Source organism: Fukomys damarensis, unplaced genomic scaffold (genome assembly GCF_012274545.1).
Source record: "Fukomys damarensis isolate Sample0158 unplaced genomic scaffold, DMR_v1.0_HiC HiC_scaffold_3, whole genome shotgun sequence".
Lineage (NCBI taxonomy): Eukaryota > Metazoa > Chordata > Mammalia > Rodentia > Bathyergidae > Fukomys > Fukomys damarensis.
The window spans coordinates 27,726,708-27,741,191 of record NW_022900915.1 but is presented as its reverse complement, the minus strand read 5'-3'; the positions used below and the strand labels follow the sequence as shown (position 1 = coordinate 27,741,191).

Here is a 14,484-nt window from a genome sequence, read left to right as displayed (position 1 = left end):
TGGGATCTTGTATGTCTACATGACAGGTCTTAGTTCTCATTTTTTCCCCTTGTCCCTGCCCTCCCTTTATCCCCTCCTCCCCTCCCCATCTACAAACACTTTATTTCCATCTTTTCATTATGTCACATTTTTTTCTTTTGTCTTATTACCCTTCCCCTACCCATTTCACCTTCCCTACACCTTTAGCCCCTTTCTTCCCATTTCACAATGTCAGCAATCTTATTAGGATCTTATGTATTATTGCAGTTTATTCACACCAGATAAATTATTCGGTATTTTCACATGTGTGACTTATTTATTTCACTTAGGAGTATATCTTAAATATGTATCCATTTTCCTATGAATGAATCTATGCTCTTGTTCTTTGTGGCTGAGTAGTATTCCATTTTATAGAAAAACAACATCCTCTTTATCCAGTTTCCAACTGAGGAGTAAATGAGCTGTTTCCAAGTTTTAGCTATTACAAACTGTGCCGCTATAAACACGGGTGTGCATACATCACTGTGATATGATTCTTTTAGTTCTTTTGGAAAGATAACCAGTAGAGGGATGGCTGGGTCAAATGGAACCCCCAGTCCTTTTCCATAGTTTGCCAATCTGTTCATTATGTTTTGAGTAATATTAAATTAAGTAATTTAATCTACCCATCCTACTGAAAATGAAAGCATCAAAAATAATTCTGTATCTGTTTAGAGGTATGTAAGAGTTTGTTTTGTTGTTTTTGTTTTTGTTTTTGACACAGGATCTTACTATGTAGTTGAAACTGACCTGGAACTTACTATGTAGCCCAGGCTGGTCTCGAACTCATAACGATCCTCCTGCCTCAACTCCAGAGTGCTAGGATTACAGGCATGCACCACCACACCCCGGCCGTCAAGAGGTATGTAAGAGTTAACCAAGCAATTAAAAATAAAGGGGACAAGATACAGAAAATGAAAGAAACCAAGAAATGTAAGTTTTGCCTTAAATACATGACTTCAGTCAACCTAATTTAAACAATTATGTTACTGCATTTCACAGGAAGGAGCTCTCATTCTGTATTTGCATTAGCAATAAGGATATTAGTGCTTTAAAATATAATCAGAATCAAGATTTACTATGTACAGGTACAAATTTCCTATGATGTGATCATTATGTATATCTAAAGTGTACCAATAAAATTGTTTTAAAAATCTTTTGGATAAGACAAAAATTCAAAGTATTATATGTTTAAGGAATCATATCCTCTGTCAAAAAAATTTACTGGCTTTAGTTTAATAAGAAAATGAGAATGAATCTCATGAGACTTAAAAAAGAAGGCTTAAGAGTTAGGCCTTACATTCCCATGTTGGGAATACTCACAGTATTAGGTGCTTCCGGAAGTCACATAAAAATTTAGAAGAGTTCCAGTGAGAAGGCCAATGGAGACAAACAATGAAGCTGAGAAACAAAGACGTCAAAGAATCTTTTTCATAGGAGCAATTCTTACTACTATTTTCCCTTCAAAAAAATCATCAAGCTAAAGAGCTTTACTAGTTCCAGTCTGGAGAGCAAGCCTTTATCCCATGGACTTCAGGGGACTTACAAGATCCAAATTATTGCCTTCTTCCCCTGAACCTCAGAGATTCAGGTCCACTTAACACTGCAAAATGCATTTAGTCTTTGTGATGGTTAAGCTTGTCTCTGTCAACCTGACCAGTCTGGGAGCCACTAAGATTAGTATAGCACACCCCTGGTGTGTCTGAGTGGGTCATGGGGGCACAGCCATGGTTACCAGATCTGGGCCTTTGCCCCTGCTCCTGTTCTGCTTTCTGGCAGCCATGAACTCAGCAGCTTTGTTTCACTGTGTCTTTCCACCATGATCCTTCTGCTTTGGGGCCACCTGGCCGTGGGTGAATCCCCTGAAGACACAAGCCAAACTACATCTCTCCTCCTTTAACTTGTGGGGGGCTGGTATTGTGTCTCTTTTGGGACAGCTGGTTCATACACTGTGTTTTCAATAATATCAAGTCTGAACTGTTCCAGAGTTGTTAATAAGTATAATGCTTGCAAGACTTAAGGCAAATGCAGTTATGAGCCCTTAGAAAAATCAAAAGAAAGGTGCTTTCCGGATACAGTTATGGAAGAGGCAGAAGATATACACTCCTATTCCAAAAGTAAACAACAAGAAAATAATAAGGATTTGAGCCAAAATCAGCAGGGAGAACATGAAATCTTAAATCTTCATTTCCAACATTCAAGGTGCAGTACGATTGATGTAGACTCAAGAACTTGGGCAGCCTTGCCTCTGTGGCTATGCTGAATACTGTAAAGCCTCTCTCGCAAGGCTCGGACAGTCCATGGGCCTCCCCCAACAGTGCTTTCACACCGCTGGCTCCCTTTCTTCGGGTGATCTCCACTGCAGCTTGTGCTTCACTCTCAAGGATCCTGTCACAGGGTATTTTAGGGACACCAGCCCTGCAATGCACCTCCTGGCTTCCCAAGGCTTTCTTTCTAAATCTTAGCGCAAGCATCCCTCATCCCATTATTCTTTCATTCTGCATGCTTGCAAAACCAGCATCGAACCAGTGTTAAAATCTATCACCAGGACAAGTTATATCTGGGCCCACTTGCAACAGCTTCTGAGTACCTTGTTGGCTAAACAGAGAGATTATGTCCTTGTTTGTTTATTCTTTGAATAAAGAAGGGCACCTCAGAGGTTTTTGGTTTTATTTTTGTTTTGTTTTTGTCTTCAAAACAATTTCCTATGTCTACACCTTTGAGACTATATTGTCTTCAGCCTTGCCAATTTCTAATATTCCCTGCAAGAACCTTTCCCAATATTCCTCCTATACAAGCACTTGGGTTCTTTTTGTGGCACTAGTAACGGAACCTTCTTTAGCAGCTCCTGTAAACATGTTCCTTTGCCAGCCAAAGTATAAAATTTTAAAATCTTTTGCTATGCTCCTATTTACTCTTGATTCTCACTGTAAATTAACTAAAAGCATCCAATTATTCTCATGCCATTGCCTGAGTGCTATGCTGCCTTGAAATGTCCTATGTCACATAAAGTTAATAACTTGAAGGCATCAGGATATTAGCAAAATGCACCCAAATTAATTGCTATGTATAACATAGAAAGCCATTAATATATTTCCAATAGAACCATCATTTTCATTTGAAGCCTCATCAGCATAACCTTCACTGTTCTCATTTGTATTTGCTCATCCGTCTTTGAGCCTCTGTCCATGATCAGCTGGCTGTATTGTTTTGAGGCTGACAGTGAAGTAGGACACCATGGTGCTACATCTACAGATAGGAAGTGAAAAAATAAAATAAAGAAGATGCTGAAACGCCACAGTATTCTTCAAGGATACTTCCTAAAGGTTTCCATTCATTGATTTACTAAACAAATACTCCTTACCTACACTGCTGTCCGTCAGAATTGTACTTAACTATTCAGGCATAAAGTCAAACGACTTCCTCCAAAAATCAGGGACAACCTCAAGACAAACCAATCACCACTTCTTTACTACTTTTAAACGGTTCTTTTCTTTTGCATCATTTTTCTTGCATACATTTAAGCATAGCATTTGGGAGCAAAAAGAGGGCACATCTGGCAGATTTCCGTGCCACCGGTTTAAAGAGGCTAAAAAACAGTTTGGATACAGAGGAAATGATGAGAGCTATGGCCAAGTATTCAAATCCTGGCCCGTTTTAGGCATGAAACTCGCCTTCTTCAAACAGTGTAGGCAAAAATAAACACCCTCACGTTTCCTTCTTTTGGAAGCCCCACCACTCCCCCTCCCTTTACAGACAAGGGCTCCACATCCGGACAGAGCTTGGTTCTTCTAGAGTGTCTCAGAATTGTGGGCAGAAGCAGAACCAATCCGAAGGTCAAACACACACAGTTTTCAACTTTATTTTCGCCTCCAGAAGACTGAATCCAACTTAGAGCTGGTAACCAAAGGAAGTTAAATGACATCTTTCCACCTATCTGGCGGCCAAAGCCCTATCACCCCGAAATGTAGAGTGGACTGTGTCAATCGGGTACCTGAGAAGGCGAGGCAAAGGTAGGGGCGCAACTGGTTAACTTGCCTTGACTGCAATCACGATGAAGAGCCTATCAGAGAACACGGCCTCCCTGCAGGCCCCGCGGAGCGCCTGCTGCACACCCGTTCGCCCCCAGTCTGCCCTGCTGCTTGCACAGCCCAGGGTCCACCTCAGGGCTCTTTCCTCACCAGAACGTCTCTGCCCCTTGGGCTCACCTTGAGATACGAGCAGGACGCAGTAGAAAGCCATAAACCATCGAATGCTGTTAAAACGCTGGCAGCATGCGATAGTTATGCAGCCCAAGCCACACGGCCCCTCTGAAGGGTCACCTGGTACCACCTGTGGCTCCTTCTTCTTGAGGACGGAAAGCTTGGCTCTCTTCTTTTTGGAGGAGCGAGTAAACTTTATCATGGCGTCTTCCTCTTCAGCCTGCGAGGCATTAGCGGTCCGTGAGGGCCTAGGCCCAAACTTCTCTTTCTCCAGGGACTCCAAGGTCACAGGGCGCAGGGTGGGGATTCGCTGCATGGCTGCAGGATAGGCCCTCCCTGCTGCCCAGGCTCCAGAGCGAACGTTGCTTCTTGGGCAGGAGGCAAACGTCCCGCGCAGTACTGACCGTTGCCCTGGGCCAACATCTAAGGCTGTTTTCCTTCTCTGCTTCCACAAGGGGAAAGGCCAAATGAAGCAAAACAAAAAGTTAGAACTCAATTCTGCTAATTGCCAATACACACAGGGAGTACTACAGTAATGTTAACGAAGTCAAAGCATTCCTGCATTTATTTTTTACTCATTAGGAAGCAAGGAAAAAAAACTGTAAAGTTGGGACCATGAAATTGTCATTGTCCCAGATTTACTTTATTGTGGCATTTTTCCAACTAGACCATCTCACTTGACACAAATTAAAATTTGCTGAAGCACTAAAAAGATTAGAAGGGGAAAAAATACTTCCAACACAAAGAGTTTAGAAAAGAAAAATATTTCAATGCGTGCCCTCAAATAAAAGGTTTCACATGAATAAAATACTATCCTAGAAACTTTATTCCTACCACAGAACTGAAAGGATTATTTTCCTCCCTAACTGAAGGCACAGAACCCATAGGATGATTTATTTTCCTAGGTGTAAAAATCTCACCGGAGAGAAAGACAGTAGAGACATCATTGCAGGATGTGAAACTTGTTTTATGTCAAAACACAATGTTTTATTGGCTTCCTTTTCTTAGGCTAACTATAAGCTATTTTATCTATACATTTGGAGAGGATGTCTTTCCTTCCTATGGATTAAATGTGTTGTCAAAAACAATCCAGCTCTTCAACAAGTCTTCGTGCTGCTGAGAAAATGCCAACCTGGTAGACAAGGAGAAAAACCACCTAAAACTATTAACCTGAAAACTGAATTTGATTCAACAAAGCTACATGCTTGTCAGTGAGCGTCTTGTCAAATGAACATTCATTCCGTAATTAAGAGCTACATTCTAGCTTTCCATGTTCATCAAACTCAACTTCTTTGGTTCCTCATATTGTTTTATAACATCAAGAAGCATAAAGAAAACAGAATTGTGATGAGTGAGGAAATGGAGAAGGGTGAAAACCCTTATTTTTGTCCTTTGGTGTCATACTGGCCACTGCCTGGGTGGAGTGCGGAAAAGAGCTCTGTTAAAAATAAGTAATACTGTACTGTATACCTAAAAAGTACCAATAAACAATGAAAAAAAATAAGTAATACTACAAGTTTCACTTCTACTCAGAACTTAGGCAGCCTTTCCATGTTCCCTCCCAATTTAGCGTCAACAAATCTGGATATATAAATATTATATTTTGAGCCCATCAGAGAGCTATATTTACAAAGATAACAGATAAATTTACTCTAATAATGAGCAATCATAAAATAAAATAGGAATATTTGAGATCTTAATGAACTCTTAAATGCCAACTGCAGGCACTACAACAATGAGATGTTACTTCATATCCACACAACATCCATAATGAAAAAGAAAGACAATAACCAGTGTGGCCAAGGACAATAACCAGTAGTGCAATTAAAACCTTCAAATGTGGCATGTAGGAATTTAAAATGCAGGCTCTTTGGAAAGCAGTTGGAAAATCCCCCAAAATGTGAAACAGAAGAGTTACCATAAATGACCCAGCAATTCTACTGCTGAAATATGTGATCAATGAAAATTAAAACAGATGAAAACTTACACACAAACGGAACAGCAGAACTGTGGATAGCTACCAACATTAGACTCAACCAAAGTGCCCATGATGTAATGAATGGATACCATATAGTATATCTGAACAAATTCAGCAACAACAACAAAAAAAATGATGTACTGGCTCCTGCTACACCACTGATGAATCTCAAATACATTACACTACTTGAAAAAAGCAATTCACAAAAGACACCATGTTATATGATTCTGTTTGTATGAAGTATCTACAAATCTCTAATAGAGAAAATGGATTAATGATTGACCATGGCTGGGGTGAGAACACTGATGGACGAGAAGTGAGAGAGGGTTTAGGAGGTTGATGATAAATATGGTTTTTAAAGTGACATGTATATTTTAAAATCAAATCATGACAATGGCTGAACAAATTTAATGTGGAAGTGTTTCATAGTTAAGAAAGCCTTACAAAGCAAGTCCTAAGTAAGAACTTATTGAAGCACATTATTGGCTTAAAAAATTAAATGGAAATAAATATAGCAAACCTTTGGGATATTGCAAAACCAGTATGAAGAGATACATTTATAAAAACAAGCACCTACATTAAAAAGAATAAAGATGTCAAATAACCTAGTTATGCAGCTTGAGTAACTAAAAAAGCAAGGATACCAAATTTTAAAATTAGTGTGTCATGTCTTGTGCCCAGATGTCCTCCCAAAGCCTCATGCATCATTAGTAGGGCTTTTTCAGCAGTGGCTGGATCTGGAGTGTGTGATGCTGGGATGGATTCACTGTGTAGTGCTAGGATCATGGGTGCTAGGACTATGGCTGAGAGTGCTACCCACCCTGAGTAGCCTGGATAAGATGTAAGGGATAGAAAGAGATGTGGCCATTCCTTGTTGCTTTCCTACCTTCTGTCCCCCATGAACTGATTTTTCTTCTGCAAAGCCACCCTGCCTTGGAGCCAACCAATTATAGATTGAAACCTCTACAAATTGTGTAACTAAACCTTTCCTTCCTTCACTTGTGGCAGTTGGGTATTTTGACTCAGTGAGAAAAATAACTAAGACATGGTGAAAAAACAAAGAATAGATCAGAACACAAATAAATGGAGATGAAAAGGAATACAACAGATGAACAAAATGAAGGGTTGGTATTTGAAAATATGAACAAACCCAACAAACATTTAGTAAAACTAAAAATAACATCTATAGAGAGAAGAGCAAAATGAATAAAATCAGAGATGAAATGAAGATATAATAGCTAGCTAGAAATACAAAAGATAATAGAAAGTATAATAGACAACTTATAAACTAAAAATTGGAAAACTTAGAAGAAATAGATACATTTGTTATATATAACCAACTGAACCATGAAGACACAGAAAACTTACATAGGCCAATAACTAGAGAAGAGTTTAAATGAGTAATAGAAAGTTTATTAGCAATAAAACAAAAGAAAGCATGTCATATGGAGTGAATGAGATACAGACTTTTCATCTCATTAACTTCATCCCGTTAACTTACTTCCTACTTGGGACTGCTCTTTTTAACACTCTGATCCTTAGTTCCTCATCTGCAAAGTGAAGATATTAATTAAGCTATCTGGGGTTATTCTGAGTACCAGAAGCAGTATTTAATAAGTGCTTTGTCCCACTCATGCCATATAGTAGATAAGGTAATTGTTTTTTCAAAGTATTAAAATCATTAGCCTCTTTGTTAAAAAAAAAAAGTATGTGTAGCTCTCTGAAAATTAAATCCATTCATTAGAGGGTAGAAAAGCTGACTCAGTTAAGGGGGAAAATAAATCAGATTTTCTCACAAAAAAATGAGAGAGAAGATAATGATGGACATATTATCACTGCCTAAATCAATGTTTGCCATCACATATATTAAAGGTAAGGGTTAAGGTATCATCCGAAGAGAGTAAAAAGCTGTAGGAATGAGTTTTACATCTTTCTGAATCAGCTTCTTAGACAACCATCTACTGTGAGAGGAAAAAAGATGAAAACAAAACATTACAATATTTAGATGCTGCAGAATTCCTTCTTAATCAAAATCTTTGTGGAAACAAAGGGCATCAGAAGAAACTGAGAGAACTGAGGTGAGAAGTTGTTGATGAGGGGTTCTTCTAAGGGGAATGTACACTTGTAGGAAATAATAGACTTTAAAAATAGTGTGGTTTAAAACTATTCAGAACGATTCCTTTGTTGCATCCTTCAATTTTGAAAACAAGACAAACATTTAAAAAGCATGGAAATTATTCTGACATTTATTAAAACATTAAGAGAAGAGAAATTGCTATCAACTTCAAATAAAATAAAGAAAAATGGAGACGTAAAACAAAAAAACAGATCAAGGTCATACTTGGTACCTTTTTTGTTTCTGTAACACCGTAGCACAAGTTGGAAATTTATACAGAAGAGAAATGTATTTCTCACAGCTCTGGAGGCTGGGAAGCGTGTGACCAGAAGGTGCCTCTGTAACAGGCTGAATGGCATCAGATGGCAGACAGCACACAAGAGAGGGGGAGAGTGAGGCCAGGATCTCCAGAGTGGGCGAGTCCCGAGAGAGGGGTCTGAGTGCGGCTTCCCTAGTTTTCCCTGCTCCCTCCAAGGGCAGAGCCCCCAATGTCCTAAGCACCCTTCTACCTCTTCAACACCACGACACTGCTGACCAGTCATCTTGCACCTGCACCTTTAAGTACACTCAAACCGCACCTAAATCGTAACAGGGGTTACTGTTACATCACTTTGTCTGTGGTATTATCTTACAACATAAGTTTGTGGGAGAAGAAGTTTTGTAGTTTCTTTGGTTTGCTAACACATTTTGCAAGCTTCTGTTTCTGTCTAAAATTTTAACTCCCTCCTAAGAACCTGGTTGTCAATAAGGATTTTTTTTTCTCTCCACTTTATCAGAGGTACTAATATTTTAAAAGATTTCATTTGCTGCCACCTAGAGGGAATATATTTCATGTTTATGCCTAATCTAAAAGAAATGCCTTTCAACATTGAAACGTCATTTACTTTTACTTTTGTTACTTAAATTTTCAATCCAGAAAATACTCAATTATAAAATTATTTTACTTTCCTAATCATGCTTCTAGTACTATTTCAGATTTGAATTACAGTTATTAATTATGTATAGTATACATTTTTGTGTATATTGTGCTAGCTTCTATAATAGCACACAATATATGTGTTAATTTGTGTTTTAAGGCAGAAAATTAAAAAGAAAAAAAATGAAGAGGCCAGGTGTGGTGGTACATGCCTGTAATCCCACCATGTAGGAGGCTGAGGCAGGAGGATCACTGTGCATTCGATACCAGCCTGGGCTACATAGTGAGACCCTGTCTCAAAAAACCAAAAAAATAAAAATAAATAAATAAATAAATAAGAAGAAAAAGAAAAAAATGTAATCTCGTTTAATTATCAATGTCTGATTGGCAGACATTTTAAAGCATGGATTGATTATATGCATACTGGTAACTAAAAAGCCTAAACTGGACTAAAGTTAGATTTTTAGATGAATGATAATTTATATTCAATTAAACTTGACTGAAGGGAACATTTATTTTCTGTATTTTGTCATTCATACAAATAAAGAGGTTCTCTATTACACTCCCCAGGAAGGAGTATTAAGTGCTTCTAGCTCCTGTATGGGATTATTTATCTAAGAGGTGAAATTGGGCAGAGAACAGAGAGCATTCAGAGCCCTGGTTTGCAGTTATCCATCTACTCTGGTAGATAATCCAGTTTGAAAAAGTAACAAGGATATTTTCTCTTCAAGTCCTGGTTGTGCTCTTCAATCTAGCTTTTCCTGCAATAAAGCTGATATTTTGATCCTTATTTAAGGAAAAACTATATATTTTTTTCAATGGATTCAGATCTCAAGGACACGACAGAGTATAATTAACTTCAGCACAGAAACCCAGTATTTTGGATATATTTGTGTGAATCAAGTTGCAATTGAATTTGAAGAACTAGAATCACTGGAAAAAGGTCTCCCCGCAAAGGATTTTAGAATGAGATTATAAACAGAAAATCCATGGAATGTCAATTGAGCTGACAGTGATAAACTTACTGATAAAAGTTACTATATCTAAGTAAAGTCAGTCTCAAGAATTTCAGAGCAGAAGCTGGGATATAGCTCAGCAGCACAGTGACTTCCTGGCGAGCGCAAGGTCCTGAGTTCTGTCTCTGGTACCAAAAACTAAAACTAAAACTAAAAATAAACTCAGAGCTGGGCAGCCTATATTCTTTAAAAGTTTTCATCCTGATTCAAGGTTCTAGAGCACATTATAAAAACACTTTTCTTTACATATCTTGGTAACAAGTTAACCTAAATGGCCATGAAACTGAAAACTTGAAAAAAAAAATGGGAATTTACCATTTAGTGACAGTCTATTCCTAGCTTATGTCCTGTTAAAAAATGCACTGGTGGCCTGTCTTCTCTCCTTGGCCTACTTCATCTTTCTGCTGTTTAATGTTCATCTCAAAGGCACTGGGCTGCAGAATGCAGTTTAGAGGTTTTCTTTTCTTTTTCTTTTCCTTTTTTTTAGTTTAAAGGTTTTTCTGGTCAATAGTTCTTTGCCATGCTTGGTCAATGGAAAGGTAGATGCACAAAGCCAGAGATATGGTTTGGGTGTGTTTCTCAAAGGCTCACATGGTGGGAGCTGGAGCCCCGTGTAGTAGTGTTAAGTTGGCAGGACTTTTAAGGGATGCAGCCTAGTAAGACCGGCCCCTCCACTCTGTCAGGGTTCATATCTTCTCTGATTTCCCTCTGTGACAAGAATTCTCACATAATGCTGCCCACCACACTGTGATGTCGCCATGGTTGCCCTCACCAGAGGTCAACGAGAGCTACGTGATCTTGGACTTCCAACCTTCAAAACTGCAATCTAAATTAACACCTTTTCTTTATAAAGCACTCAGTCTGAGGCATTCAGTTATAGTGACAGAGAACAGCTAATACAGCATCTCCTTCTGCCTTTACAGTTTCTTGAGGAACCTCTGTACCTTCCCCAGGACACAGATTCTGCCGTGTCTCTCCTGACCTACTGCAACTCTGACCTCTTGCTCCCTCTATCCAGCTTAGTGAAGGCAGCAGCTTCTTTTGTTCCTAATCTTGAGAATTCTTCAGTGTCCCTATGTGGTTTCTCAGTCTCTCCATCAGCTATTTTACCAATTATTGCTTTACATTTCTATTTAAAAAGAACTCATCTCTGGTTCCTGGTTTTTCCTCTATGACCCCAACAAGCATATGTGCTTGTATTGTTGGTTCTGTTTCTGATTACATCTCCAGCACCTTCCTAGGAAAGAATATTTGGTAAAACTAAGGAAGGCCTCAGAAAGCCTTTTATGTTGATAACATGGTACAATGAAGATTTAAGAAGAGGCCCACATGAGCAGGATTAATGTTTGACTTGCAGATGTTTCAGGTACAGGGCAATAAAGAGCCCACGTGTTTCCCTACATCGTGTCCCGGAATCTGGGTGCCCATTGATAGAATCCACTGACTAAGAGGAGGGACTCCACAAGCAAGATAGAAGGACAAAAACCTGGGCTATCACAGTAAAAATAGGGAGGACCAGAAATACTTTGCAATGTCATTGCATTTAGATTGAACTGATCTGTTATGTGATAGAAGAAGGAAGATGCTCCCTCTATCCAGCTTAGTGAAGGTAGCAGCTTCTTTTGTTCCTAATCTTGAGAATGCTTCAGTGTCCCTATGTGGTTTTTCAGTCTCTCCATCAGCTATTTTACCAATTATTGCTTTACATTTCTATTTAAAAACAACTCATCTCTGGTTCCTGGTTTTTCCTCTATGACCCCAACAAGCATATGTCCTTGTATTGTTGGTTCTGTTTCTGATTACATCTCCAGCACCTTCCTAGGAAAAAATATTTGGTGAAACTAAGGAAGGCCTCAGAAAGCCTTTTATGTTGATAACATGGTACAATGAAGATTTAAGAAGAGGCCCACATGAGCAGGATTAATATTTGACTTGCAGATGTTTCAGGTACAGGGCAATAAAGAGCCCACGTGTTTCCCTACATCGTGTCCCGGAATCTGGGTGCCCATTGATAGAATCCACTGACTAAGAGGAGGGACTCCACAAGCAAGATAGAAGGACAAAAACCTGGGCTATCACAGTAAAAATAGGGAGGACCAGAAATACTTTGCAATGTCATTGCATTTAGATTGAACTGATCTGTTATGTGATAGAAGAAGGAAGCAAGAATTTTATGCCATTTTCAGAATTCCATAGGTGTGCACAGGATTGGGCCAAATAGTAATCATTTTGGTCCCCGAGGACCATATTATCTCTGTCATAGTTGCTAATGTAGTAGCAGAAAGCAGCTAAACACAACACACTAATGAATGAATGAATGAATGAATGAGAGTATTTTTAATACAATTTTATTTATAAAAATGGGCAATAGGCAGGATTTGTCCTTGGGCCAAAATTTATTAGCCTCTCTTCTATTAAAAAACAACACATATGTGATCCTAGTGATTATGTAAAATGAATGAGTATTTTTAATACAATTTTATTTATAAAAATGGGCAATAGGCAGGATTTGTCCTTGGGCCAAAATTTATTAGCCTCTCTTCTATTAAAAAACAACACATATGTGATCCTAGTGATTATGTAATCCAAAGATTTATTTTAAATTGTAAAATTACTATAAAGGTGAGTTACAGAGTGCACTGTGAATATACAATAAAGATCTACATTCAACTAAAAAATGCCTCAAAAGTATTTAATCTAAGGCAGGATTTGTCCTTGGGCCAAAATTTATTAGCCTCTCTTCTATTAAAAAACAACACATATGTGATCCTAGTGATTATGTAATCCAAAGATTTATTTTAAATTGTAAAATTACTATAAAGGTGAGTTACAGAGTGCACTGTGAATATACAATAAAGATCTACATTCAACTAAAAAATGCCTCAAAAGTATTTAATCTAAGATCTGAAGAATGAACAAGAGGACAGATTAGTTTCAAGAATATTCTAGCAGAAGTAACAGCTTACATTAAGCCCTAATAACAGGAATATAGTGCCTCCAAGGAATTTAAAAATCAAATAAACAGAGTTCAAATGGGCATGACCACTCATTCATAGGAAAATGGATACATATTGAGGATACACTCCTAAGTGAAATAAATAAGTCACGCATGGGTAAATACCGAATCGTTTCTCTGGTGTGAAAAAGTACATAAGATCCAATGATATAATGGACAATGTGAAATAGGAAGAAAGGGGCTAAAGGTGTAGGGAAAGTGGGAATGGTAGGGGAAAGCTAATAAGGGAAAAGAAAAAGATATGAGAAAATGAAAAATGGAAATGAAGAGTCAGGAAATGAAGTCTTTGTAAAGGGGGAGGGGAGGAGGGGTGAAGGGAGGGCAAGGACAAGGGGAAAAAATGAGAACCAAGACCTGTCACGTAAGGTACAAGATCCCAGTAATTAATGTAACTGTACTGTATACCTAAAATGTACCCATAAACGCAATGAGGAAAAAAAAAGAAAACATGTGGGCAATGTGGTGATTTTACAAAGATTTTATACATAATTAGAAAAAAACTATAAAATATACTGAGTTCTAGTCTATACAAAACTGTCTTGAAATTTTTTAAAGCTAAATAGTATGAAAATCATTTTTTTCTCTAGGTGTGTTTTTCAGAGTGTTCCCTCACTTCACTCAAAGAATGTTTTAGGTATGTTCCTTAGAAGGTAATGGTATGTTCCTTAAGAAGGTAATGGCAACTTTTTATTGGATATGATCTGAGAAACTTCTCCCACTATGCACAAATAAATTCTGTGTACTCTAAATTCTAATCTGTAGTGCCCCACCACCCTCCTTCATAAAATGACCCATTATATAAGGGTTACCTACATAGATGTTCTCCAGTGTAAGAAGTTCAAATCACCATCTGCTTTTGTAGGAAATCTGAGTCTTTAGCAGGTTCACCTCCTCCATGGATATTTGTGATGATTCTGGAGATTACTAACACACTGAGTAGAACTTACTGCAAGATATGATTTTTTAAAAGCTACAGAATAACTGCTATTATTTGTCTCTGGAATGATCTCCAAATGCTCATGTGTGAAAGGCTTTTTCCTCAAGAGGCATTGTTAGGAAGTTGTAGAACTTTTAACACATAGGACCTATTGGAAGGTCTTCAGATCACTGGGCTTGTGTCCTTGAAGATGAAGCAGCTCCCATCTTCTCTTGCATCTAGGCATTGAAGCAACAGTTTTTCTCCACCACTGTCTGATCTGTCAACACCCACACAGACCCAAAG

At 38.2% G+C, this 14,484-nt stretch overlaps 1 protein-coding gene across 5 annotated transcripts in view; it reads right to left on the bottom strand.

The window, feature by feature from the left end:
• The window catches only part of Slco6a1 (solute carrier organic anion transporter family member 6A1), a 73,251-nt gene extending 64,501 nt beyond the window's left edge, over positions 1-8,750 (bottom strand). For 2 of the 5 annotated variants that reach the window (XM_010608433.2, XM_010608439.2), the window contains exons 1-2: positions 8,547-8,745; positions 4,227-4,662 (exon numbers count right to left, since the gene is read on the bottom strand). In XM_010608433.2, coding sequence (XP_010606735.1) covers positions 4,227-4,536 — 310 coding nt within the window. In that variant the 5' untranslated portion in view covers positions 4,537-4,662; positions 8,547-8,745. Of the gene's footprint in view, positions 1-4,226; positions 4,663-8,546 lie in introns of all 5 variants that reach the window. The other 3 variants (XM_019205224.2, XM_019205220.2, XM_019205221.2) reach the window with 3 other exon arrangements.
• Positions 8,751-14,484: the final 5,734 nt, after the last annotated feature.